Source organism: Lissotriton vulgaris, chromosome 6, assembly GCF_964263255.1.
Source record: "Lissotriton vulgaris chromosome 6, aLisVul1.2, whole genome shotgun sequence".
Classification (NCBI taxonomy): Eukaryota; Metazoa; Chordata; class Amphibia; order Caudata; family Salamandridae; genus Lissotriton; species Lissotriton vulgaris.
Window position 1 is genome coordinate 99,498,012 of NC_141694.1, and position 26,444 is coordinate 99,524,455.

Genomic DNA, 26,444 nt, shown 5'->3' on the forward strand with positions numbered 1-26,444 from the left:
GTTTGTAACCTATCAGAGTTGTGGTCTCTATGCTCAAATGTTCTACTCTGGACTCCAAATTCCTGCTTAAGCAACAGCGGCAAAAAACAAGGTTAAAGAACAACTCCAGTCCTCACTCGCAATCTTAATTACTCAAAAATGCCAAATGGCAGATACAAGCTCTCACCCATGGCACTTCCCCAGAGTACAGTGTTACCAGTTTGCAAAGCACTGCAGTACCTTGTCAATGGTAGGGGGAGCTGTATAAATGTAATTATAATTAAATAAAGTCCAGTTAGTCCAGATTAAGTTCACTTGAGGGGAGCTTCCTATTCTAATGTATACATGAACATCTGCAAAGATTCCATGATGGAGAAAGAAACATTGCCTCCTCGTAATCCTAGTTCTCCATTATTGGAGTCCTTGCTGAATTAATGAACAACCCTCCCTCTTCCTGAAACTCAGAGGGAACAAAGAACCATGTACCAGAAGAAGTGCTAATATACAAGTACAAGTGGTACAAAAGCATCTAGCTTTCAACTAGTCTTTAGCCTTAAAGGCACAGTATAGTTTTTTAAATTTTTACTTAAGCCTGTAGGATGTAACCTCCATCTGCTGGTCTGTCATTTTTTCCTATTTATTTCAAATGGGAGAGCTGAACTGCATGCGAGTTCAATAATGTCCATTAATAAATACATGAATTTGCAATTAAATAGATAAATAACATCTAATAAAATGTGAACATTTTACTCATGAGGAAGAACTATTACTTAAAACACTTTGGGTCCGATTACAAGTTGCTTGTAAAATTCAGGCTCATGCTTCGGTTCATGCACAGGTCAGAATTACAACTTTGAAGATATTTAACACATCCGACAATAAATTTGACGCTTTAAATAACTCAACTCTGTTAAATTATGGCAGGTCAAACCTGCCAAAATGTAACACAGGAAAACACACAGTATTTACTATATCTTGCAGATTTTGGTGCAATAAAACACCGAAATTTGCATTTTATTCCCCCCATCAACACGTGAAAGGCCTAATTTATCGCAACCAGATAATGTGCCACGTGGTATCATTATTAATCAAGAGTGATAAATAATGTCTTCCCTTGTAATCACACCCACTGTCTCTTAAAAGCTCATTAGCAGACATTCAGTCAAAGACGGAGTAAAGAAGCTGGCTACAATTCATCAACTGGGACTTCACTGTGGGAAAGGTGGTCATACTGTACCAAACTCATTAGTCAGTTTATTTATTTGAACTATTTGGCATCAACTACAACAAACTAATTGGTTTTTATTGTGCATGTATTTGCTTATGATTATTAAGCTTTGATTCGTTTTTAAAACTCTTTCCACATTCATCACAAGGGTATTTCATTCGGGCATGATATTGCTTGTGCAGTCTCAGGGATGATGCCTGACTAAAGTTCTTCCCACATTCACTACATGGGTATGGTTTCTCTCCTGTATGTATTCGCTTGTGCGCAACTAGGGATGCAGAGTGTCTGAAACATTTCCCACAGTCACTACATGTGTATGGCTTCACCCCTGTATGTACACGGTGGTGTATGATAAGGGTTTCTGACTGAGTAAACCTCCTTCCACATTCACTACATGAATAAGGTTTTTCACCAGTATGTAATCGCTTGTGAACTGTTAGATTTTCAAAGCGACTGAAACCTTTCCCACACTCGCTACATGTGAAGGGCTTCTCTCCTGTATGTTTTCGCTGATGTGCCACTAATGTAGCAGAGTGGCTAAAACTATTCCCACAGACGTAACAATGATATGGTCTCTCACCTGTATGAATTCGCTGGTGTACACTGAGGCACTCTGCCCGACTAAATGTCTTCCCACACACATTACACATGTAGGGTTTTTCACCTGTATGGATTCTTTCATGATTTTTTAGTGTCGCTTTCTGGCGGAAGCTTTTACCACATACACTACATTTATAAGGCTTGAGTCCTGAGTGAATACTCTGGTGAGCTACCAAATGAGAAGACTGTCGAAAACACTTGAAACACTCATTACATTTGTATGGTCTTTCACCTGTGTGGGTCTTCTTATGATGCGTAAGCGCTTGCTGAGTGTGAAATCTCTTATTACAGTCTTCACAGGGGTGCTTCTTCTCTCGTTTGTTGAATTCCTCAACTTGAATGAACTTTGCTGATTTGCTACTACTTTTTTCACATTTGTTGCCTAGAACTAGTCTGTCTTCAGGGTTTTTTCTTGACTTCTTAGGTGGTGGTTTCTGTGCCTTTTGATTTTGTTTCTTCTGCCAATACCGCCCAAAATTAAATTTATTTTGCAGAGTCTTCTGTAGATCCACTTCTTCCTTATTTATTTTCTTAGGTTTTCTTTTTGGAACGTTCACTGTGAGGGGAAAAAAAGACAACAAATAAGTATAAAATAGTCTGCTGTGCCACAAAATATTCAACACACACATCTGAGAAGGTATAAAAGTGGGCTGGCAAGGACCCGAAACATGCATACAATGAAGTTGTATTAAATCAGTACCCACTAATCTCACTATTTATTATATTTCAGGAATGTGAGGCAAATGTAATTTAACAATGGAGATATTCATTGAAGTCGAACACTGAGTAAAAAAAAAAACAACAAAAAAACGTATAAGTGCTTTCCATTTCAAACAGCAATTTTACTTCAAGGGAGAGGAACAGATAATTTAGATACTATTATATCCTACATTTAACTCAGTAAGTAGCAATAACAACTTCCAAGATAATCAAACATATCACTATAGATGAAATCACAAAGATCTTCTGGTCTCTTTTAGAAGAAAACCTTATCTACACCCTTACCTCATTCGCTAAATCAACTACAGTTCAAATTATTTTTATTACGCATCTTTCTGTTCATTTTAATCCTTGGGTAATCATCCCTTTTCCTGTGCTCTCCTGTCGCCTGCCGTTTATTTAATATTTTACCCTTTAGGTTATCCATTTAGTCCATGTACACCAGTTATAGCCTTCTCTTCTGCAACCAGCTTCCCCATGTGCCCTTCACATCTTCTAATTGCACGTGTGAGTAATTCAGCCCTTCTGGTGTCTGCAGCCCCCCACATGTGCATTCCACATCATGTCTCGTTCACAAGGTAAGGGACCCGGGTGGGGGCCCTTGAAGGGTAGAGAGGTCCTAACGAAGGCCTTTGAGGGGATATGTCCTACCTATTAAATGCGCCTTCGGACAATTGGGTATCCCTTCAGAAACCAGACTGGTTCCTCCAAGAGAAAAAAAAAAAAAAAAAAAAAAAAAAAAGAAGACGAGTTCTAGGGGACACCCAATTATTTTTTCATCAATCTTTTGCAGACCAACTAATGTGGTTGGAAAGGGTAAAAGACCAGTTTCATAATATAGCCCTCACTCTAATAGTGAAGTGCTTCATCATCAGGCTCTCCCAAACTCCTAAAGGTCGGGGTGAGCTCAACCATATTTCAGGGAGCACTTACGAAGACTTGGTGTATGGGGGCGTAACTTTAAAGATAACATTTCTCTCCCACTCCTAAAGTATCCTTTATTATTGGACTGTGAGGTAAGGTTTAAAAACTAAATAGTAGGGTTTAGAGGATGTGATGGTCCTATGACCCTAACTAAAACACCAACATATTTCAGCCCTTCCTAATGGCCTGTAAATGGTCCTGGGCTTCTGTCAGGGTGGGATGCGATGAAGTCAATTCCCCTGAGAACATGAGTGAAGAGTGGGCCATGTCACATGCATGTGTGATATAAATATTTGAAACAAGTCTGATACTTGCCGCTGTAGTTAAGAGGAATTACCTGTAGAAGAAAAGGGACAAATATATAAATACTAATTGCAGTTCATGTGCTGTGAAGTCCAATGAGGTGTACTGTTGCAGCGAAACTTCACAGTTTTGTCCCCCTGAAAACTATACGTGGTGGTGGGTGGCATTTAAGAAAATGTACACCAGAAAGGGTAGTGTTCTGATCTGGTGGCCTTAGAGACTGTACATCACTGGCACTCAAACACATATGTTCAATATTTCATGTGCATCATGGGTTAAACATGCATGCAATTAGTGCATGGTTATTAATTGTGTGTGTGTGTAAGTGAAAATGAAATGCGTCACACATGTACAATTTATCCTAGTGATATAAGTCAGTAATTTCCAGCAGTACAAAGCACTCACCCATATTACCAGGGAGTTTGCTCCCAAAGGGGGCATGAGAGGGTGGCCCCTTTCAGCACCTCGGTCAAGACTGTTAAAAATTTGGGAGTCAGAATGGAGGATAATCTATCCATGAACTCACAAGTACATGCCGCGGTGGGCTCATGTTTTGGAGTGCTTAAAATGCTCAGACAGTTCCTGCCCCTTCTGCCGTTAAACATAGACAAACGGTGGTCCAGGCGTTGGTCCTATCTAGGTTGGACCATGTCAACAGTCTTTACCTGGGAATCCCAGAATACTTGTTAACACGCTTACAGGTGGTCCAGAATGCGGAGTCAAGGGTTGTCTAAATGCTAGGGCCCAGAACTAGGATGTCTACCTACTTGAAAACCATGCATTGGCTACCTATTCGCAAGAGGATCATGTTGAAAGCCATGCTTCAAACTTTTAAATCTCTCCATGGGATGGTGGCCCCCTATCTCAGGAAGAGATTCCAATTCTACTCCCCTCGTCGCGCTTGGCTGCACTTCAGCTAACTTGCCCCCCTAAATCCGCTTATGCCCGAATTGGAGGCCGCTCCTTCCAGGTGCACGCGGAAAGACTCTGGAATAGTCTCCCGCCGGATCTTCTCCCTTTTAGAAAGTCATTGAAGACCTGGCTTTATCAGCAATAGTGTGAATTCTACAGGAGAGTGCCCACGGTTACCCCTTCCTAGAATTTGTAGCGCCGGGACACTCAATCGAGTAGCCGCGCGTTTTAGAAGTCCCTGATAACATTAACATTAGTCGGTCGGCAAAAGACAGACGAAAAAAATCCTTGGGGTCCCCTAGACCTCTTCCTTTTTTTTCTCTCTTGGAGGAACCGGTCTGGTTCCAGGAGGGATACCCAATTGTCTGTAGATCCATTCCACAACATGACCTTGTGTGCTTCGAAGACTCAAAGGCCTCAAGTATTTCTACCAACTTCTTTCTAAAAATGTTTGCAAGGTCCAAGGTTTCCTTCCTGACAAGTACACTGAGTTTTTGCACGAGAGCCCGCACACGAATCAGATACGGCATTAGAGCCAGGATGTGATAACCAGAAATGGCATCTCCTCCCCAAAGCTCGTGCATCACCTGATGATATGAGACGCACTGATACGTGGGTTGGGTGTCATTTTACGTGGGGCCCTCACCGACTTATAGTTTTGAAGGTGACCTTGCGTTTATCACGTACTTGACATTTTGGAGTTAACCTTCTTTACCCTAACGCTACAGGGTTGCATCCAACAGCGGCGCCCAAAAAACATGATCTCACCACGATCAATAAGGAAATACAAGACATTTAAAAAGGGAAGAATTTATACTCTATTGGTATGTATATGACCTTATTATCATGGTCTGCATCACCAAACTAAATTGTTAAATGCCACAAGACTAACATCATTTTGAGAGGGGATACTCATAAGTTCGTTACCCATAACAAATTCCCAAATTCCCTATTTCTATTAAACGTATAGCCCTACATTTTCTTAGTTCAGGATCCCGCTCAAGAGAGCCCCCCATGCCTGCCTCACTCACAACTAGATTCTGGCTGTTAATAAGCCCAGATAAGAGCTTTTATAGCCATGTAACCATGGTAAACTACGCTTCCTGATCTCTACTGCACAGCTCTGCCCCAGGCTGTAGGGATGTGCAGACTCCCCAGCCGCTCGCATGGGACTCCACAGCAGGCTGTAACAGCTGTGAATGTCTCCTGCTAGTTTTGTCTCTTATCCAGGACACTGCGGTGGTGTCCGATCAATGCCTTCCTCTAAGAAGAGCTACTTCATTTGAGCCGCTGAAACTCTCGTCAGGTAAATAACATAAATGTGATGATGAACCTTCTAGAGGTTAATGATAAACCCTTTTTCTTTGCAGTCCCCTTATTTCAAGGCCACATGGGGAATGTTATACTGGACTCCCTTACCATCAAGCAGTTGATCTCCAGAGAAGGTCTGTAACACCACATGAATATGCACATTACTCAGTGAGGAAGACCAGGGGTGTTAGGGTGCGCATGAATTCAGAACACATCAGTACTCAGAAGTCCTGATGACCCCTGCACTCACCTCCAAGACTTATTTTTTTCTTAAGACTGGTGGAGTCACGAGAAAAAGTCTACGTAAGAGTCTTCACAACAAGACAACCTCTATAAAGCGGTCCTTCCAAGGCCTAGGACTTTGTGGTATTCTATTCGTACAACTAAACGCGCCTAAATACTGAAGCTGTAGGAGATTAGCTTCTATATGCCTCAAGCTCAATGTGAATACAGCTTTCTCTACAGAGAGAACAAACTACATTCTAAAAAAAGAACCCCCACCTGGCCAAACTGATCTCCTACAAGGGGCTGTAACAGATGGTATACATTCTGGTGACACCTTAATCAAAGCATTCCCTTGGTTACAGCTGCGGGGTATTCCTAGATTGTGTATTTACTAGTGCTTAGGCTGCTTTTCCAGCAGACATTTGCTCTTTAGAAGGTGTGTCCTGTGATTGGGAAACACTGGTTTACCCTCTCCATCTTTCAACAAAGACAAACAGGTCAAAGAGAAACCAGTTGCAACTTGACTACACATGAAAGCAACTCTGAAAACATACTCCAATAAACATTACTTCTACCATTCTAAATATAGGTGGCATGGTCTCCTTTTCTGCACACGTGGGCTCACGTTTCCTCTGTCCCATGGGTTCTTCAGGAACAGTCTCATAGAAGTGACAGGCTTTCTTTTTCCGATGCATCTCCCCTCTCTCCCTTTCCCCTTCCCCATCAATCTCCTTACAACCTGAAGAAATCTTCGTTATGAATCAAGAGCTCCAGGATCCTCATTTAAAAGGCACCAACTCCATTAGATGCTCTTGGGCATGTGCACAGTCATGACCCTAAAAGCTTAAAATCAGTTGGTTGTTTATACACATTTTAACATGGGAGGCATTCATCTCCTCGAAACTCCATGCCACAGCAAGACTGGCTCGCCAGGTTATAGCTGAAAGGCATACAATCTCATGATTCTCATTGGGATCCTGTATTAGCCCTTTACTTAACATCTTTGAGGAAGAAAGCAATGACAGTTCACCAGCAATCCTTTGAGCCTTTCCTGAGCCTCTTGGTGTTTCACCAAACTCATGTGTATCCTGGTTATGTGCACATGATGATGCATCAATAGTCTGCCTATATACTTTTCATGACCCAGACCCATCAGTAGTCCCCTTTAAATGCCAATTTGAAAGTATATGTTCTGCAGACTACAAAAAAAGTTAGAAACTATTCCATCCAAGGAAATGCAGATTCAAATGCTAATTCAAACAAGCAACAGCAACACCAATGTGAATGCATGCCATTAATGCGATCACGTGAAATCAGGAGATGGAAAATGACTTCAGCCACGTTACCAGCAGCAACAATGCACCCATCTGCAAAATGGTGTTGCTCCAGTGATGGGTAACATGACGGGCCAGACACATAGTTCAATGAGAAACAAATTACTGGTCTTCAAAGTCAATAGGCAGGAAGACACTTGGTGGCGTAGGTTGTGAGATGCTACTGTATGGTTCTTGACTAAAGTTTTTTGATCAATTGTCAACAATACACAGAATCTGGGGATCCCACAAGACTAACCAGTTGCCACTGGGATTTAAGGGTAGGGTTCAAACACTTTTATAGTACTTCCAACTGTAAAATCTCCTTTACTGTGAAGGGAAGAGAGTTGGTCAACATGATTTCAGAATTAGGAAACCACCCTAACAGAGTGAATGTGAAACTTTCTGGTGTATGCGGTCACAGAAGGTGATGCAGGCTGTGAGCAAAGGTGTAATCCTCTGTGTTGACAGAGGACAACCCGATTTTGTTCGTTCAAAAGACACAAACAGTTGGTGTGTTGGGGTTATGTTTTGTCAATGTAGAACTTAAGGCACCTACATACATCTAAAGAATGTTATAATCATTCTGCTGTCATAATTGGATTTGGGAAGAGGGAATCGCAGAATGATTGGTTCATTCAAGTGAAAGTCAGTAGGGAGTCTTGGTATGAATTTTGGGTTGGTTCTCAGGAGGACTTGGTCCCTTGTGAATCTGAGAAAAGATTATTTGACAGTGAAAGCTGCATTTACCCTAATCTCTTTGCTGATATCAGCGCTAGGAGAAGTGCTGCTTCCACAAGACTAACTTTAAGTGCTTTGTGTATTGGTTCAAAAGGAGTTTGCATTAACTGACTGAGAACAGTACTTAACTCCCAAGAAACTGGAGGGCGACGACTAGGTCAAACATTCGAAAGAGTCTTTTCATAAACTGTTTTAAGTGTCCCTGGAAAACAGAGTGGATGATGCGATCTGTTCTTTTAAATCTTTATATTGCTGCTTGGTGAACTACGCATATTTCAGACTACTTTGAGCTAAATCCAACAAATATTGGAGTACTGGACGAGGATATACGCAAAGTTGATGAAAATCTTTATTCTTGCACCAGAAACACTTCCACTTGGTATTGTATGTTTTTGTAGTTGCCGGATCTTGTGCCTGTGCTAAGATGACTCTACAGTCTTGCTGTTGGTCCATGTGGCCAAACTCTAAGTCCCATGCAGTTGGGTTAAACAATGCGGTGACTGGAGAAGAGCTTAGAATGTGATTTCAGAGAGATCGCTGGACGTACCAACAGTTGCAGGAGTTTGCTGTACCAATATGGGTGTGGACACACCAGAGCAATGAGGATTAATGAGGATTAAAAAGCAATGATCTGCCTTTGCTTACCTCAAAACCCTACGGATCAGGGGAAATGATGGAAAGACGAGTAGAGATATATGACCATCTGATAGAAATGACACGGCCCATGGTCGGGTGCCAAAACCGGCTTCAGAAGCACGGGCATTTCTTTTTGCTTGGTGTGGCAAAGAGATCAATCCTTGGCGGACCACACTGTTGTAAGATGTACTTGACTTAGTCTTGGTATAGTTCCCAGTTGTGGCAATCTGGTAGTTGTTAACTAAGAGCAGCCACCTGGTGTTTCTGCCATCCTGACAGTTGTTCCACTGTAATACTGATTTTGTGCGAAATGGCCCAGTCCCATGGCAGTTGAGCCTCTTATTAGAGAGGAGGGGATCACTTACCCACTTGCTTTGCTATATGGTCGTTCCTAACTGCTTTTATGCCCTTCTGTTTTAGTATTATAACTGCGCACTGTTCCTGGTTTGTTTAGATATCTTCTTGCGCACTGTTAACTTGCCAGCGCTATTACCTTCCTTTATTTTTCGTCCTTTCTGCCCATGACAAGATCTGCACTGATTGGGTGGCCTTGCCCAATTAGAGGCAGGGAGGAGCCAGTTGTGCCCTCGGCCCATTTAAGACAGTAGCGGACTTGGTAATCTGCTCACTTTTGTTAAATTGAGTGTGTGTGAGTGGGAGTGTGTGTGTGTTGTGGCGCTGGACTACGGTCCTTCCTAACGGTTTATGCCCTGCTGTTTAAGTATTTTAACTGCGCACTGTTCCTTGTTTGAATACCTTTTTGCGCACTGTTAGCTTGCCAGTGCTATTACCTTCCTTTATTTTTCAGCCTTTCCACCTGCGACATGATCTGCACGGGTTGGGTGGCCTTGCCCAATCAGATGTCAGGCAGGGAGAAGCCAGTTGTGCCCCCTGGCCCGTTTAAGACGGTCGCAGCGGGTGCACCTAAGGCAAGCACGTCTGCGCCCGTCCGCCCCTGGATGACGCCGGGCATGCTGCTCGTTTGGAGACTAATAGATTGGTATATATATATTTTTTGCATTTACAAAATCTTTATTGCATACTTCTCAATCGAACACAGCCACTTGCCTACAACCCTGGGGCCGGCAGCATGTCGTTATGAACAATTATACACAGCTAATAAGCCAAAAACCCATAGGGCAGGCAGCGATCGTGAACCGAAGATTAAAAGATATATTATGTTCAAAGAAAACTTAAAATGCAACGAAAATTAACAAACAAAACATACTCCGCTTGCGTCGTTTAAATGATGATCAGTTATATATAAAGCTATGAAAGGTCGCTTCCCTATCCAGCATATAGTCACTAGACCAGCGTGCCCTGCCTACTGACAATACTTTATATTAGGGGGGATATCAGAACGAAATGTCAACACAGCTCTTGGAATGTCTAAGTAGCTGTGGCGTGCGCATTGCTGTCAAGGTCTATGCGAGTCTCTGTACTAGCGTCCGTTTCTCTGGCAAACAAATATGTTGTGTAAAGTCACCAGAAGTTCTTGGGTCTGCTCCTGGGAGGAAAGAGTTCACTAAAATTCTCGGTTTGTGTACTACAGTAAAGCATGTTGTGCGATCATTGTGTCATTGTGGGTAAGGGGCCCTTCGACAAACACATTGCAACTCCCCGCTTAGCCATGAGAAGACCCATATCCACTAATCTACGCATTGCCTTAGGTAGTTGTTTGGTACACCCTAAAAGAGCCAGGGTCGGATCTGGAGTTAGCTCTGTATCTACTACTTTCCCCAATTCCTGTAAGATAGACTTCCAGTATTTATACACCCCCAGGCACTGACACGCAAGGTGGAAAAAATCAGCAGGTTGTGCACTACATCTATCACAAACCTGAGGTCTCTCTTAACCCATATCTGTGTAATCTCTCTGGGGTGTAGTACACTCTATTCACATACTTAAAGTGTATCAGTCTATATCTGCCATGTAGGGAGATACATCGAGTGCTGGTGCAGCAATAAGTCCATGTGGCGTCATCAATATTCGGTTGTAAATCTCGTTGCCAGACCAGTCTGGCTTTAGTGTAATGATGTGCTCTACGGGACATTGCTAATTTATATATATTAGTAACCATTTTGCTGGTCGACTTAGCTCAGATTATGTAGGACAGTTCCGGCACTTCAGGGGGCTCCTGAAGTTCATCTCCTAAAATTCCACACATTGCCCTCCTCACTCTATGAAACTGAAACCGTTGTAACATATTGCTAGATACCGCCGGGTCCTCTACCTTTTCCCAGGACTTCACTGCGCCATCTTGAAATAAATCCCCTGCCGACAGTATATTCAATGATTGTAATGCACGTATAACCCCTTTATCCCAACACAGGGCCAACCAGAGAGTCCATTCTATGGGCATGTCTGGGGGGTATAGCTGTGCCCCGCCTGTAATTGCAACATGTTATGCCATGCGTGTTGAGTCAATAGAGTCCAATATCCCCGTCCTATGGTCGGTAGATTCAAAGATCGTGGCTGGAAGGGGGAGGGGACCAGCAAAAAGTTTTTCCATGCGAATAAACATAATATGAGGCGAACCATGCATCCAATAATAAGCTTGGGCGACTTGTGCTGCTCTGTAGTACACATTTAAATCTGGTGCGCCCAACCCCCCCAGGTGATATGGTAAGGTAAGTATCCGCCAATTCACCCTAGCTTGGTTTCCGGGTAAAAACATGGGTATGTTTGGAAAGAGGAACAGAAATCATGGCAGAACCACCATCTTCATGATAGAGATTCTGCCAAGTAGAGACAGTTGTAACCTAATCCAAGTTTCAACGTCATCCTCCAGTCTGCTGACTGCAGTGCCATAGTTTTCTCTGAACACGATCTCAGAGTTTGTGTGGAGACGGACACCAAGATATCGTATCGCTTCAGTGGACCATTGCAGTGGATAATACGGCTCATGGGAGGAAGATCCTTCACCTACCTGGCAGCCAAGACTTGGAACTCCCTCCCCATCCACCTCTGTCTGACCCAAGACCACCTCTCCTTCAGGGAGCAACTCAAGACCTGGCTGTTCGAGCAGTAGCGGACCCCCACTCCCTCAAGCGCCTTGAGACCCTCCGGGTGAGTAGCGCGCTATACAAATATCTTGATTGATTGATTGATGGGGTGAGAGGAAAGATTATAGATTTCGACCAATTAACACGTAGACCCGACAGCGTCCCGAAGTGTACTACCTCCCCAAGGACAGAGGAGGGATTGCTTTCCGGCTCACAGACGTATAATAATGTGTCATCAGCGTGGGTTGACACAAAAATCTTATAATTTGGAAAGCTGACCCCTTTATGGCTATGGTACCCCTTTAATGCAACACCAGTGGTCAGCTACCATGGTGTATAAGATAGGGGACAGCGGGCAGCCCTGCCTCGTTCCTCTGGTTATTGTGATAGAATTGGTTACTAAGTCGCCTATTTGGATACGAGTTGTGGGGGAATTTTAAAGTACCCCTATCAGTTGGAGAAAGACTGGGCCCAATCCCATCCCAGTTAGAACTTGTCGCATGAAGGGCCATTCAACGGAATCTAAGGGCTTCTCCATGTCGAGGAAGACCACGACCGCCTTAGAGTCTGGGTTGGTATGTTAAATAGTACTGGACACCGTGCGGAGATTGTATTTAAGGTTTCTGTCCGGAATAAACCCCGCCTGTTTCGGGGCCACCAATACTGGTGCCAGAGGCACGAGCCGATTAGCAAGTATCTTAGCGAAGAGCTTGGTATCCACATTTAGCAGGGAAACTGGGCGATAGGACCCGCACTCGTCTAAGGGTTTGCCTGGTTTAGGGATGGCAAGAATTATCGCCTCTCTCATTGTTGGTGGCATTGGGCCCGACAAGCACATGTCATCGAAAAGCGTTGGAGTAGTAAATCAAGAAAACATTTATAGAAGCAGACAGTGAGGCCGTCCGCCCCCGTGGCACTTGTGGCTTTCATACTATTTCATCTTTTTATATGGGTCGCATAAGAAACTCTCGTTGGGTGTTAGTGAGAAATGGTAATTTAATATGCTTGAGATAGGCAAGAATTTCTTCCTCCGAACCGGACGACCGTGCGGAGTACAATTCCGCATAAAATTGCCTGAACCTGTCCGCTATGGCTACCTCATCTGTTAGAATCTCACCTTCTGCCAACTTAAGTTCAGTGACCAGCGTTCTACCTCGGTTGGCCTTCAATATCTGTGCTAATATGGAGCCAGGCTTATCCCCCTCCCCATATACTCGTGCCATGGCATATTTGCCTAGATGCTTGATTTCATGGTCAGCTGCATCCTAATATTCACCCAGTAGATCTTTGATTTCATGCGATATTGCCTAATCATTGCTCTTCTGTTGGTGCTGTTCCAAGGCGCCCAGTTTCTGCTCGAGATCGGCCAGTCTCGGTCAGATAGAGCGTAGAACACCCAAGTGCTTTGCCATGGCCACACTCCGGGTGTAGGCCTTGAAGGTCTCCCAGACGACCTGGAAACTATCCACAGACCCCACATTTACATTGAAAAAAGTTTCAATAGCTTCTGCCATGTCTCCTTTAAAGACAGGGTCCAGCAACGAATAAGGTGGAAACCGCCAAGTAAATGGCGGAACAGTCTTCTTTGGCACATTAAGTACAATAGGGGAGAATGATCCAATAGTGTACGAGGGAGTACCAAGCATTCTCGAGTGTGACCCATGAGAGATGAAGTAATCAACCAGTAATCTATACGAGTAAGCAAATTATTATAAGCAGAGAAAGGTGTGCAACCTCCCCTAACCGATATCTTGCTCGCCATACATCGCAAAGATCCATGCCTGGAAGGGGGGACGGGGGGGGGGGGGGAGGTGGCATGTCCGGGCAAGATGATCGATCGGACATAATCAGTCTCAGCTCCCAGTCCAGGCGCTACCTTGAGGGAAGATTTCGGCTGTTGCGGGCCTTTCTCCAGCCCAACCCGGACGCTACCGGCAGGGGAACATGTGAGGCACCAGCGGAGTGTGGCGTTATTTGAGGAGTACCCTCGTGATCACTGTATTTCACTCTGCTATTGATCCGGGGACGGCGCGCTACTACAACATAGTGGTGCGCCCTTTGTGGAGACGCCCGTTCGTGCCTCTCCGGTGACTGCTCAGGACACTCCACCCACACAGTGGGCGGAGAGGCAAGTGGGGATGGGACTTTGAACAACTTTGCTGGCTCTACACTATCGGCTTGTCTCAGCGGAATTTCACCTGACTCTAAGATGGCGGCCGTGCCGACTTCTAAGTTGGCGAAACTTAGTGCCCACTGTCTGCGGTCCGATGTTTCCAGCCAACTCTAACAAAGGGGGTCCCTCTGCACATCTCCACGAGTGCCTTCACCTCGCTGGCTTCCACCTGAGCACCTGGTGAATGCTAAGTGCTAAGTGCTACTACCCGGCACCACTGGGCCCCTGCACTTCCCCCACGCGGAGGTCTCACGAGACGGCCACTACGGTCTGGCCTTCAATCTGGGCCTCTCTCTTTTGCACACTGTCTCCCCTTCAGCATCTTTGCCACGACTGTCCATTTGAACTGCCTGTGATGAACACCCACGAAGCGGCGGGCTACGCAGTTGATCTCCCAGTGCCCACGAGGTGGGGATGGCACCTCCAAGCCGCCAGGACTAAAAGGCCTAAGCAACGAGGAGGGCCCCTCAGTGAGCTCCAGTTACAAGTCTAAATGGGAAGGTTATCGACTAGCTAGGCTCCACTAGCGATTGCGGTCCACTCGGACGCAGGATTCCCGAGTTTACCAACACCAACGCTGTCCCGAGGGTGACGCTCTATGCCACCTAAGAAGCCACCGGCCAAGACTCCCATCACGGTCTCGAACTTCTTCGCATCCACAGAAAAACAAGCGACATTGAGGGGTGACGCAAGCGTGGCGACGACTGCCCTCACAAAAGCAGAGCTCTTGACCATGTTTAAAGATCTTAAAACCGATTTACGCAAGGACATTGGCCAGGACATCAAAACATCCATTGACCAACTGCGTTCCGACCTGACAGACCGTCTCTCTTCCTTACAACAAGATGTAGACTCCGTAGGTACTAGAGTCCTTGATCTTGAAGCTCATCATCAGGAACATGAACAACTCAACGGAATTACGAGAGATTGTGAGTTCGCTTAAAGAGCAGTTACTCCAGACGCAACTCAAGGCAGAGGATCTCGAGACCAGGGCCCGGAGGGAGAACCTTTGCATCAAAGACCTGGAGGAGGGCACGGAGGGGCCAGATCTGGAGGAGTTTGTGATGGGTCTCTTCTCGGAGATTGTGGCCCCACAGTTTCTCAAGATCAAACTGGACAGAGTCCACCGAGTGGGGGCTTTGCAACAAGGAGAGAAGAAGCGGCCGCGAAATGTCCTGGCCAAATTTCACTCCTATAAGGTCAAGGAGATGGTTCTTCAGGAAGCCAGGTCCAGGGACTCCCATCGCATTTCAAAACTACTCTTGTAACATTTACCAAGATGTCGCACCTGCAACTCTGGCCCGGAGGCAATTGTTCCGACCTGTTACCACTAAACTACGAGACGACAAAATCAGGTATAGATGGACCTACCCCCTTTTGGACCCAGTTTTGACTACCAGAATAAGCGCGCCATGTTTACGACCTTCAGGAAGGACTGGATTTGCTAGGCATTTCTTCTAGCGCAGAGGCCCTACCTAACAGAAAAAGTGGAGACACTGCTGGGGGAACGTCGTTGCCCTCGGCCTGGTCACGAAGGATGAGACGTTGATCGCTTGCAAATGACTACTCAAGTAGCTCTTTCCTCTCCACACCAACTTGCAATGCTAGCTACAGTTTTCAGATCCTTCAGATGACCTGTGGTAGGGGCCTGTATCTACCGGGTGAGTCAGGAATGTCGCTTCCTTAAGCCCCGCTGCGCCCCCTTCCTCTGTGGCTTCGGATACTCCCCATAAGGGGAGAGAACTCATGGCCCTAGTAGGTTTCATATTTCTGACTGATGTCGCCTCCTTTTGAATAGACGTCCATGGGCCGGACGTTTTGGGTCCTCTTACCTGAGGACACAGCATGGAACCCATGGTATTGGTAACTGTTGTATTCATTGCTATGCCCGACCATCTGTGGCTCCTTTAGGGGCGTAGACCTGTGCTAGACTCTGGCTCCTTTTCTACCTGCTTTAGCCTTGACTGCTGCAACCTACGCTACCGGTTCGACTTCCCGCCGAGGCGGGCCTGGACTGGGTCCTTGGTCTCAAGGGTCCACTTCGCCCCAACGAGGAGACCGTAAGATTTGCTCAATTCCTTTACATGTTTTTCTTTGTTCATGTTTTTCTAGGGGTTCTTGGGTGGGTGGGGTGGGGTCGTGGTGGCTGCGGCTTGGAATGACCTGCTCACCACCCCTGTCACCATAGACAAAGTCACCCTGGCCATCAAAACTTTTAAACCAAATAAAGCCCCTGGCCCTGACGGTTAGACTGCTCTCTTTTACAAGAAGTTTGCCTCCGACCTTTCTCCCTATCTTGTGACCCTTTTTAATAGAATGGCGGAGGAAGGTTCAACTTCCAGTACTATGTCGGAAGCTATAACCTCAGTGATCCCCAAACCGTGGAAGGATCCCCAATGCTGCGCCTCTTATAGGTCGATTGCTTTATTAAACCTTGACACTAAGCTATACTCCTCAATAATAGCCAAACGTTTAAATGACCTCATGCCGGCCCTCATCCACCCAGACCAGTCGGGTTTCAATAAGGGACGCCAAATACATGACAACACCCGTAGAATCATACATCTAATAGAGAAGGCTAATAGGCGTCAAATTCCGGTGGTTGCAGAGAAGGTCGATTGGGCCTTTTTATTTCACACACTTACAGCATTTGGCTTTGCACCCAAATTTCTTAACATGATACGGGCTAACTATTATCTCCCTAATTCCAGTCTCCTGCTTTTCCACACTCGAGAGGCAAACGGTAGGGTTGTCCCCTTTTCCCTTTACTTTTTGCTCTCAGCATTGAAGCTCTAGCCCTAGCAATCCGGAATAGGCCCGACATCCAGGGAATACCGTTCACGGGAGAATCCCATAAAATATCTCTATTTGCGGATGATGTTCTTTTATCCCTGTCTGAACCTGAAACTTCCCTCCCATGCTTACAGTTGGAACTCGAACGCTATGAAGCAGTATCAGGGTTTAAAATTAATTTAGGTAAATCGTACATACTCAACCTTACTCTTTCACCTGGGGCAGCTCTTAACCTTCAATCCCTCACTCCGCTGGCATGGGCTACCACATCCATTCAATACCTGGGGGTCCAATTAACTCTGAAAATTAAGGGGCTCTATGCTGCCTGGCCCCCACACGCGTATCCAGGCAGAACTCACAAAGTGGAAGCCTCTTTTCCTATCATGGCTAGGCCACATACATGCCGTGAAGAGGACTCTTCTGCCCAAGCTTCTTTACTTATTTCAAGTATTACCTATTGAATTGGACCACAAAAAAGAGTGAAATCCATGGTGCTGCGCTTTACTGGCAGGGCGGGCGGGCCCGCTTCTCTTATTCTTTGTTGCGCCGTTCCCGCACTGACAGGGGAGTAGGCCTGCCAGACATTCTTCTATACTACAAAGCGGCCCAGCTGAGAGTTCTGGTTGAGTGGTCCCAGCAAGAATCCGAAAAACACTGGCTACATATGGATCGTAGTGTAACGGGACTGACTGTTTGGGATCTGGTATGGTGCCCGCGTAGGGATAGAACCCTGAACACCTACATTAGAACTCCTACACGCACCACTCTTAAAGTTTGGGACACGGTTTCCGGAGATGACAGGTGGACTACATTCCAGTCCCTATTTACTCCAATCCATTACAATCCAGCCTTTCTCCCAGCACAACCTGAGAGACCTTTTGAGGCCTGGGGGAAAGGGGGATGCCTGGCTCTGACACATTTGTTCCACAACTTTGACCCCCTCACTTTCGATCACTGTAAAAGGGATTTTGAACTAGAGGACACAAAGTTATCATTATACACAATTGATGCACTGGGAACTTACCCCCAAATTCGGGAGGCTGCTACTCGGCCCCTCACAAAATTCGAGGCCTTCCTCACCAAAACTACTACTATGAAAGGGGTAATCTCATTCATCTATAGCTTCTTGCTTAAAACGGTCCTCTCCCCATGCCCCAGGTATATGTCCATGTGGAAGGATATGAGTCAACGTCCGATCCTTGAAGAAGAATGGGATCATCTTTGGTCAGATATCGCGCGCCTTAACCATTCCACGGAGCTAAGGGAAGCACATCTCAAGACCATGATGGACTGGTATTTACATCCTTCCAAACCAGACAGATTTTCCCCACTTCCTCAGATAGATGCTGGAGAGGAGGTGGGTTCTTGGGGGACTTTCGACACATATGGTGGGACTGCCCGACTATTCGCCCATTCTGGGAAGAAATCTCATCACACATAAAAGATATGCTTGGTTATCCCATGCCCACTACTATAGCGGGAGTCCTTTTGGGGCTTTGTGATCCCTCCCTTGAACAGCAGACTCTAGCCGGTAAAAAGATCATGTGGCTCTGCATCGGCACAGCTAAGGTCACCCTGGCAGCCGCCTGGAAGGAGAGGGAGGCCCCATTTCTCTCTGGCACTCCCGTTTTTGGAGACTGCTTAGTCTGGAACGTATGGCTGACATCTTCAAGGACAACTATAAGAACTTTGAATTTAAGTGGGGGCCCCTGGTTACCTTCCTTTCTCGTGGCCTTCCATCTGCAGTCTGCCCCTCTACAATTAGAGCCCTCCATCTCTTTCAATTGTGATCACCGTTCCAGCATCAGCCAACCTCATAGTTGTAGGTATGTTGCCGCCACCACGGGTAGGGTGGGGGGTGGTTACTGGGAGGGGTTTTTGTTTCTTTATTACCTCATGGTACATGTCCCATGTTATGCTATATCCATTTCGCCTACAGCACTCCAGCTGAACACTATGGAGAGGATAGCGCCACAGAAGTATGTAGCGCACACTACCGATCTGCCTAACTGTTTAGCAATACTGGATGGTTCTAGTAGCCTTTCTATGTTGAATTACGCACGAAGCTCCGGAATGTTTAGCAGGTGTATCTCCCATTTGGCCTTCTTAATGTGCAGAGGAGCTAGCTTATTTGGACTAATGCAATTGTTTTATTTGCTACGTTTTTCGCTGAGGCTTTCTGATCCCCTGCGTGGGATCAAGGTGACAATGTAATCTCCACTTGTGGAATGTATGCAACAAAAATCTCTAATAAACATATCTTTGACAAAGATACATGCCCAGCATAGCACTCTCAATTGCTCTGGCCACCGAAGGTCGCCTCGCCGCCCCCGTTCGCCCCCCACGCCCCCAGATTTGTTCGGATTCCTGACTAGGTTAAAAATCTCCCCCCTCAAAGATACCGTGCCTCCGGATACTTACACACAATGCTAGCAAGGGTATCGTAAAACTCCGGGCAGTCGTAATTCGGGCCATAGACATTAACTACGATGAGATCAAATCCTTTCCCTTGACACCTGGAAATCACAAAACGTCCATCTCTGTCTGATTCTCAGTCAGTCCGTCAAAAACTCTTTATTTCGATTAATTAAAATCAAAATCATAAAAAGACAACACAGGAAAAAATAATCCTCCACACATTTAAAAGTGAATAAAAAGATAAAATAAGCATTTGATTGTTACAATTCATGGGTACACGGTCTACAATACATTAAATACATCATATGGAGTATAAAAAAAGACCCTTATCCAGCGGCTTAGGTGTTTCAGGTTAAAACCATAAGCCCCTTTTGACCCAGATAGATAATTACATTTGAAGGAGTCTTCCATTATTTACCAGGGTTGCGGCCGCCAAAAAGCTGGCTACGCTATAGATGACCTGGACAGAACTAAGCATTTGTAGGTAAATGAGGGCAGGCCTTACTTGTACAAATCCAGCGTCAAGCAAGATTGGGTTTACATTCTTTTTACGAGCCTGTGAATAATGCTCTGTCTAATTGTACCATTGTAAAAGCCAACCTGGGGTTAACCCATGCAAGCACCCCTTTGGCATGTGTGGTGAAACCTGAGATGGTAATGTTGTCCAACAGTCCTCCACTGCGCAGCAATGCACTATTCAGTGGTAGATGTGTCTCCTGTATAAGGGCTATGTCGATATTCTGCCCATTTAAATAGTTCAGCACTTTGCGCAGCTTCTGGTGGTCGTTAAGCCCCCGTACATTCCATGTAAGGGCGCTCAGAGAGGCTAGGGTCTCTAACATGTGTGCCTCACTGTCCTGTGTAATGGGAGTACATTATGTATCCCGACCTATGCAACAAATAAATAATAAGCTCATCTTGTACATATGGACGCAAGCTTCGAACAACCTCAACATCAACACTTTCCCCTTCTTCCATCCTATCCCCTCCCACAACAGACCTTCCCCAACTCGGTCGCGATTCATCCCCTAGAACTCTTACCCACCATCCCTCCACCCTCCCCCCCCGCACCACCAAATCAAAAATTCATAACCTTGTGTGATTCACTCGCGGCCAGATGTTGCTCGCCCTACTATGGATAACAATGAAAACATTAGTCAGCCCGCCCTCGTGCATCGTCAGTGGATAGGTATACAGCCTCACAGACTCCATAAATTCAGGCCTGAACATACAAACGGCACGAGCTAGGCAATAGTCTAGTCATGCCCAATTCTCATTAGTCCCTGGCGCTATGCTAACAACTTGTAGAAATTCTGACATGATCGCTACCAAACCTGCACTCCCCCGCCCCACCTGCCAACTGCCCTCATCATCTCTCAGCATCATGTCCGATGGACCCCCCCCCCCCCCCATCTGCTCTGCAATGCTTTTTTTTGTCGCACCAGGATAGGCAGCTACAACCCACAAACTGCATCTTCCTGATCAGTCACAAGGCCGCCCCCTCCCCTCTTCTCCATATGACCATACCTATCGTCTTGCCGCCATTCGACTTGGTTAGTCCTGTTCATCTACAGATCCCCCAGTCGCCTCGGCTAGCAGGTGTCGTTCCGGGCTGTGACGTTGCTCCTTGGACCACTCTTTTAGGGCCTTCTGCAAGGCCTTCGGGTCAGTGAAGATTTGGGAAGAAAACAAGTTACTTACCTGTAACTTTGGTTCCCCAGTATTGGTAACTTTCATAGATTCCCATGCTTTGTATCATTCGCCGTCGTCGGAATGGGAGTCTCGGTAATAAAAATACCATAGTAGTAGGTACAAAAGAGAAAGGAAAGGCCTAGGCCTCATTCCCTTTTGTAGCATATCAGTCTCTTTTTGTAAAAGAGACCAAACTGTAGGCATCAGCCAATCAGAAGAGCCTCACCCCTGGAACCTTCTTGAAGGAACCTCAGAGCCTCAGATTTTCGTAGCCGTTGTGTACTAGACACCATACTTGCTGAAGGCTGAGCTTTCCCCGGGGAGGTGGGTGGACGAATGGGAATCTATGAAAGTTACCAATACTGGGGAACCAAAGTTACAGGTAAGTAACTTGTTTTCTTGCCCCAGTATTGGAACTTTCATAGATTCCCATGCTTTGTATCAGTATAGCAAGCAGTAAACACCATAAACACATTTTGCAAATAAGTATCTTATAACATTAGAAATGAAAGTACAAAATGTGTTACCAATGGAAGGCGGGATAGTAAGGAAAGCTCACCAATCACTTGAAGAGGTTCCTCAGGACAGCCTGGCCCACCGCCGCCTCATCCTGCTGCAATGACTAAGCAGTAATGCTTAGTGAACGTGTGCACGCTGCTCCAGGTAGCAGCCCTGCAGATGTCCTTTATATGTACCCCCGCGAAGAGGGCTGTTGAAGATGCCACTGATCTCGTTGAGTGAGCACGGATCCTGCCCACCAGAGGTTTTCCTGCTATCTTGAGGCAATGCAGAATAGCACTCGAAATCCATCTTGAGATCCCCTGTTTGGACAGAGGGAGACCTTTGCTCGGACCACCAAAGGCAATGAACAATTGCAAAGTCTTTCTAAATTCCTTGGTACGGTCCAAGTAGAATTTTAGACATCGTTGTAAATCCAGAGTGTGTAATGTCTTCTCCGCTGGAGTGACTGGGTTTGGAAAAAATGACTTTAGAATTACTGGTTCATTTAAGTGAAAGTCTGTAGGAACTTTAGGAATGAATCTTGGGTTCATCCGCAAGATGACCGTGTTCTTTTTGAATTGTAAAAACGGCTCTTGGATAGTAAGGGCCTGCAACTCCTCCACTCGCCTAGCCGAGGTCAGGGCTAAGAGTATAGCCAATTTTTATGACAAGTATTTCAAGTCTGAGCGGTGAATCGGCTCAAATGGTTCCTTCATCAGTTGAGCCAGGACCAAGTTTAAATGCCAAGTTGGAGGAGGGGGTCTCACTGGGGGATAGACCCTGAACAGGCCTTTGAGGAATTGCTTGACAATCCTTGAGGACCACAATGAAGGACCAGAGTCAGATCTTCTGAACCTTGAAATTGCTGCCAAATGGACCTTGATCGTGGAATGGGTCAGATTAGACTTTGCTAGCGAGAGTAGATAAGGCAGGATTTGATGAGGTTTCGAAGTAAAAGGATCAACCTTTTCGTTTTTACACCAAATACAAAACCTTTTCCATTTTAATCTGTATGTCTTGTTCGTTGAAGGTGCTCTTGCCTGGGAAAGGATGTCCTTGATCTCCTTGGAAAGAGGGACATTCATGAATTCTCGCTGGTCAGGAGCCATGCAGTCAGGTGCAATGATCTTGGGTCTGGATGCCAAACCTGTCCCCTGGACATTGTCAGAAGATCCGGAACCTCCTCCAGTAGTAATGGAGGAACTAGCGACAGCAGATGTAGTTCTGTATACCAAAATTGTCTCGGCCATGCCGGAGCTATTAGGATTAGTTTGCATGGTTCCGTCTTCATCTTCCTGATGAGGCGTGGAATCAGGGGAATTGGTGGAAACGCATAAAGGAACCTCCCCGTCCAGGCATCGACAGGGCATTGCCCAATGAGCCTTGATGGTAGAACCTGCTGGCGTATGATCGGCATTTTTTGTTGGTCGGCGTTGCAAATAGGTCCACCTCCGGTGTGCCCAAAGTCTGAAAAAGTAGATCCAGAACCTGCTGTTTTAGTTCCCACTCGTGACTGACTGAGGATAACCTGCTCAGTCTGTCGGCGCCTTCGTTCAGCACTCCTGGTAAGTGTTCCGCCTTTAGTGAAATCCTCTGAAGAATGGACCATTCCCATATCTGCTGAGCTTCTCGCGACAGGAGGAGTGATCTCGTTCCTCCTTCTTTGTTCACATAATGCATAGCCGTGGTGTTGTCCGTCCTGATGAGCACTTGTGAACCCTGGAGTCGCGGAAGAAAGGCCTGAAGAGCTAGCCTGATCGCTCTCAGCTCCAACAGATTGATATGCAGTTTCGTTCGCGAGGAGACCAATGGCCGCTGACTTGCAGATCCTGCATCACTGCTCCCCATCCCTCCAATGACGCATCCGTCGTCAGTATCGGAGGCGATGGTACGCTTGCGAAGGATAGACCTTGGCACAAATTGTCTTGATGTGACCACCAAATCACTGCTTCTCTCATCTCTCGAGTGACAATCACCTAGTCTTCGAACGAGCCGTGCACTTGTTTCCATTGGAGGTCCAGTTGTTCCTGCAAGGGACGCATCCGCAGTCTGCAGTGCGGAATTAAGGGAATACATGATGACATCACTCCTAGCAGCGACTTGTAGCTGTGTACAGAAAGACACCTTCTTCCCCGAAGGTTTCCTGCCAACCGTTGAAGTTTCACAATCCTCTCTTGAGTAGGAAACGCCCTAGAGAGCCTTGAATCTAATACTGCTCCCAGGAACCGTGCTCTTCTTGAGGGTATCAGCGTGGATTTTTCCCTGTTCAAAATCAGCCCCAGATTCTGGAACAGATTGGTGCAAGCCTGCACAGCGTCCTGTGCTAACCTTCTGGACGGGGCTTTCAGTAACCAATCGTCCAGATAAGGGAAAACCTGGAAGTGGTTCTTTCGCAGGAATGCCGCCACCGGTGCCAGCTCCTTCGTGAAAATCCTTGGGGCAGAGCGAAGACCGAACGGCAGAACTCTGAACTGAAAATGGCTCTTGGCTACTGTGAAGCGTAGGAACCTTCTGTGTGCTGGGTGAATCGGGACATGGAAGTACGCGTCCTCCAGATCGAGCGTGGCCATGAAATCCCCCGGGTTGATCATCTTCAATATGTCCTGTAGGGATACCATCCGGAAGGATAGGGAGACGAGATAGGCATTTAGCTCCCTGAGGTCCAGGATGGGGCGCCATTTTTCCAGCGTCTTTCTCACCAGGAAGAACCTGGAATAGAAACCTTGGCCCTGTTGTTTGGAGGGGACCGGCTCTATCGCTCCTTTGCGGAGCATTTGTTGTACTTCGAGCCTTGGGAGACGCAGATGTTTCGATGGAATGGCTGCCGGGGGCCTGGGTGGAGGGACCTCCATAAATTCCAAAGTATGTCCTCGTCTTATGATGTTGAGCACCCAACGGTTGGGACCAGTTCTGAAGGAATTTTGACACCCTGCCTCCAACTGATGATCTCTTTGAGGAGGGAACAGTAGGCAGAGCCAGGAGGCCGCTATTGGCGCTTGGACGTGTCCCGTCCACGGGCAGTCTGCTTGCCTTTGTTGTAAGGTCTTGAGTAGCTCGAAGACTGGCCCTGTCTTTGCTGGTATGACTGGCGGTTTTGTTGGTATCCGGAGCTGTTCGAAGAATAGCGTTGCTGCTGTTGTTGGTATGAACCTCTATAACCACTTCCTCTGCCTCTCGCACCTCTGAAAGGAGTTTTGCGATACTGGAGGGTTCCTAGCGACCTGGCCATTTCTGTGTCTTTTTTGATCTCCTGAAGAGTATCATCGATCAATTTTCCGAAGAGGGCCTAGCCATCGAAGGGCAGATCAAGGACCTTGTTCTGAATCTCCGGTCTAAACCAAGTTGCCTTCAGCCACCCTTGGCGTCTTAACACTGCTGCTCCTGCCAATGCTCGAAAGGACGTTGTGGCAATGTCCATTGCACAGTCTATAATTTCCATAGAGACCGCCTCACCCTCTTGCAAAGTTTTCTTTGCTTCCGCCACAGACTCCGGTGGAAGCTATTCTAGATATGGAGCTATATCGCACCATAACTGGCGATCATATCGTCCTAATATCGCCAAAGCATTGGCGGCACGAATCAGCAAGCTAGCTATCGAAGAAAAACGCTTGCCTGTGTTGTCAAGTCGTCATCCATCCTTGTCAGGAGGGGCCGTTAAGGGAGCAGAAGGGTTCCGTGACTTCCTCTGTGCTGCCTGTGAGATGACAGAGTCAGGTTTTGGATGGCCCGTTAGCGCTGTGGGTCCATCATCTGGTGCCTTATACTTTTTATCCAGACGCGGTAGCACAGGGACCACCGTCGCTGGGTTTTTCATAGCTTTCAAACCTTCCTCCCACAAATGCTCCACAATGGGAATCGACCTTGTTGTTTTGCGGTGAGTTTCTTTAAAATCGTATAAGAAACAGTCTGTGGTTTGAGCGGGCATTACCAGTTTAAATCTCCCAGCTGCACGTTCCATCAGCTGGTGAAAACTGCCGATGTCAGCAGGAGGTGAATCTCCTAAGTCTTGATGAGGCAAAGCTTGGTCTGGGATAACGTAGTCATTATATTCATCCCCGTCATGATCCGAGTCCGGATTACCATCGGATGAAACATCATCATCATTATTATCCCCATCTGGATCATCGGCTGGCTCTGACGTAGCCTGAGGCACTGGCCGCTGAGGTTGAGGTGGCGTTTGTATCGGATGCACCGGAGGGACTACAGATGATTGGTTCCTCACTGGTCTCGTTGGAGCAGACCTACGTGGTGCTGGTCTTTCTGCTCTTGACTTATAGTCCTGCAGCATCTTGTGAAGGTCATGCAGGAATGTTGTAGGAACTGAAACCATGTCTTGTGGCTCATAGCTCCTAGAGTGGGCCATTTGATGATATTCGCCTTCTCCTTGGTCATATGCCCCTTCTGAATCTGTGTCTTGACTCTTGATTAGAAGCTGAGATGGGCTATTGGCATATTCAAAAGCATCCTGTCCGTCTCCCTCAGAGTCTTCCTGGTCCAACAACATAGTTGGCGGTAAAGAGGTCACCCTTCTCGGGGATGTCATCTCAGGTGTGATTCTCGTCAAAGAAACCGTCACTCGTCTCTCCGTAGCCAGTATCGTCGGTGGTTCCGTCGACGCCGGAGAAATCCTCGTCGACGATATTGGAATCACAGATGTCGTCGTCGACGCCACCGTCGACGAGCCCGCCGACGATGTAGATACTGTCGTCGTCGTCGATGCACTCGTCGACGACATCACCGTCGTCGAGATGATGGTTTCCTCGTCGACGATGTCGTCGGCACACTCTCAGTCAATGCTGCCGTCGACGACCCCTTCTTCGACGACGACGAAGCTTTAGTCGACGGCCCTCCCGCCGACGAGCCTGTCGACGGGACGAATTGGATTTTGGGCTTCATTTTCGTCGTCGACGGAGCCACCGTCGATGATGTGTTCGTCGTAGAGGACTTGGAACTCCTCTCTGAAGAATGTG

At 46.4% G+C, this 26,444-nt stretch overlaps 1 protein-coding gene across 2 annotated transcripts in view; it reads right to left on the reverse strand.

Annotated features, from left to right (window-relative positions):
- Positions 1-712: 712 nt before the first annotated feature.
- Positions 713-26,444, reverse strand: part of LOC147706863 (uncharacterized) — a 98,139-nt gene continuing 72,407 nt past the window's right edge. For both annotated transcript variants that reach the window (XM_086926034.1, XM_086926035.1), the window contains one exon: positions 713-2,363. In XM_086926034.1, the coding sequence (XP_086782160.1) occupies positions 1,282-2,363 (1,082 nt within the window). In that variant the 3' untranslated portion in view covers positions 713-1,281. The remainder of the gene's footprint in view (positions 2,364-26,444) is intronic.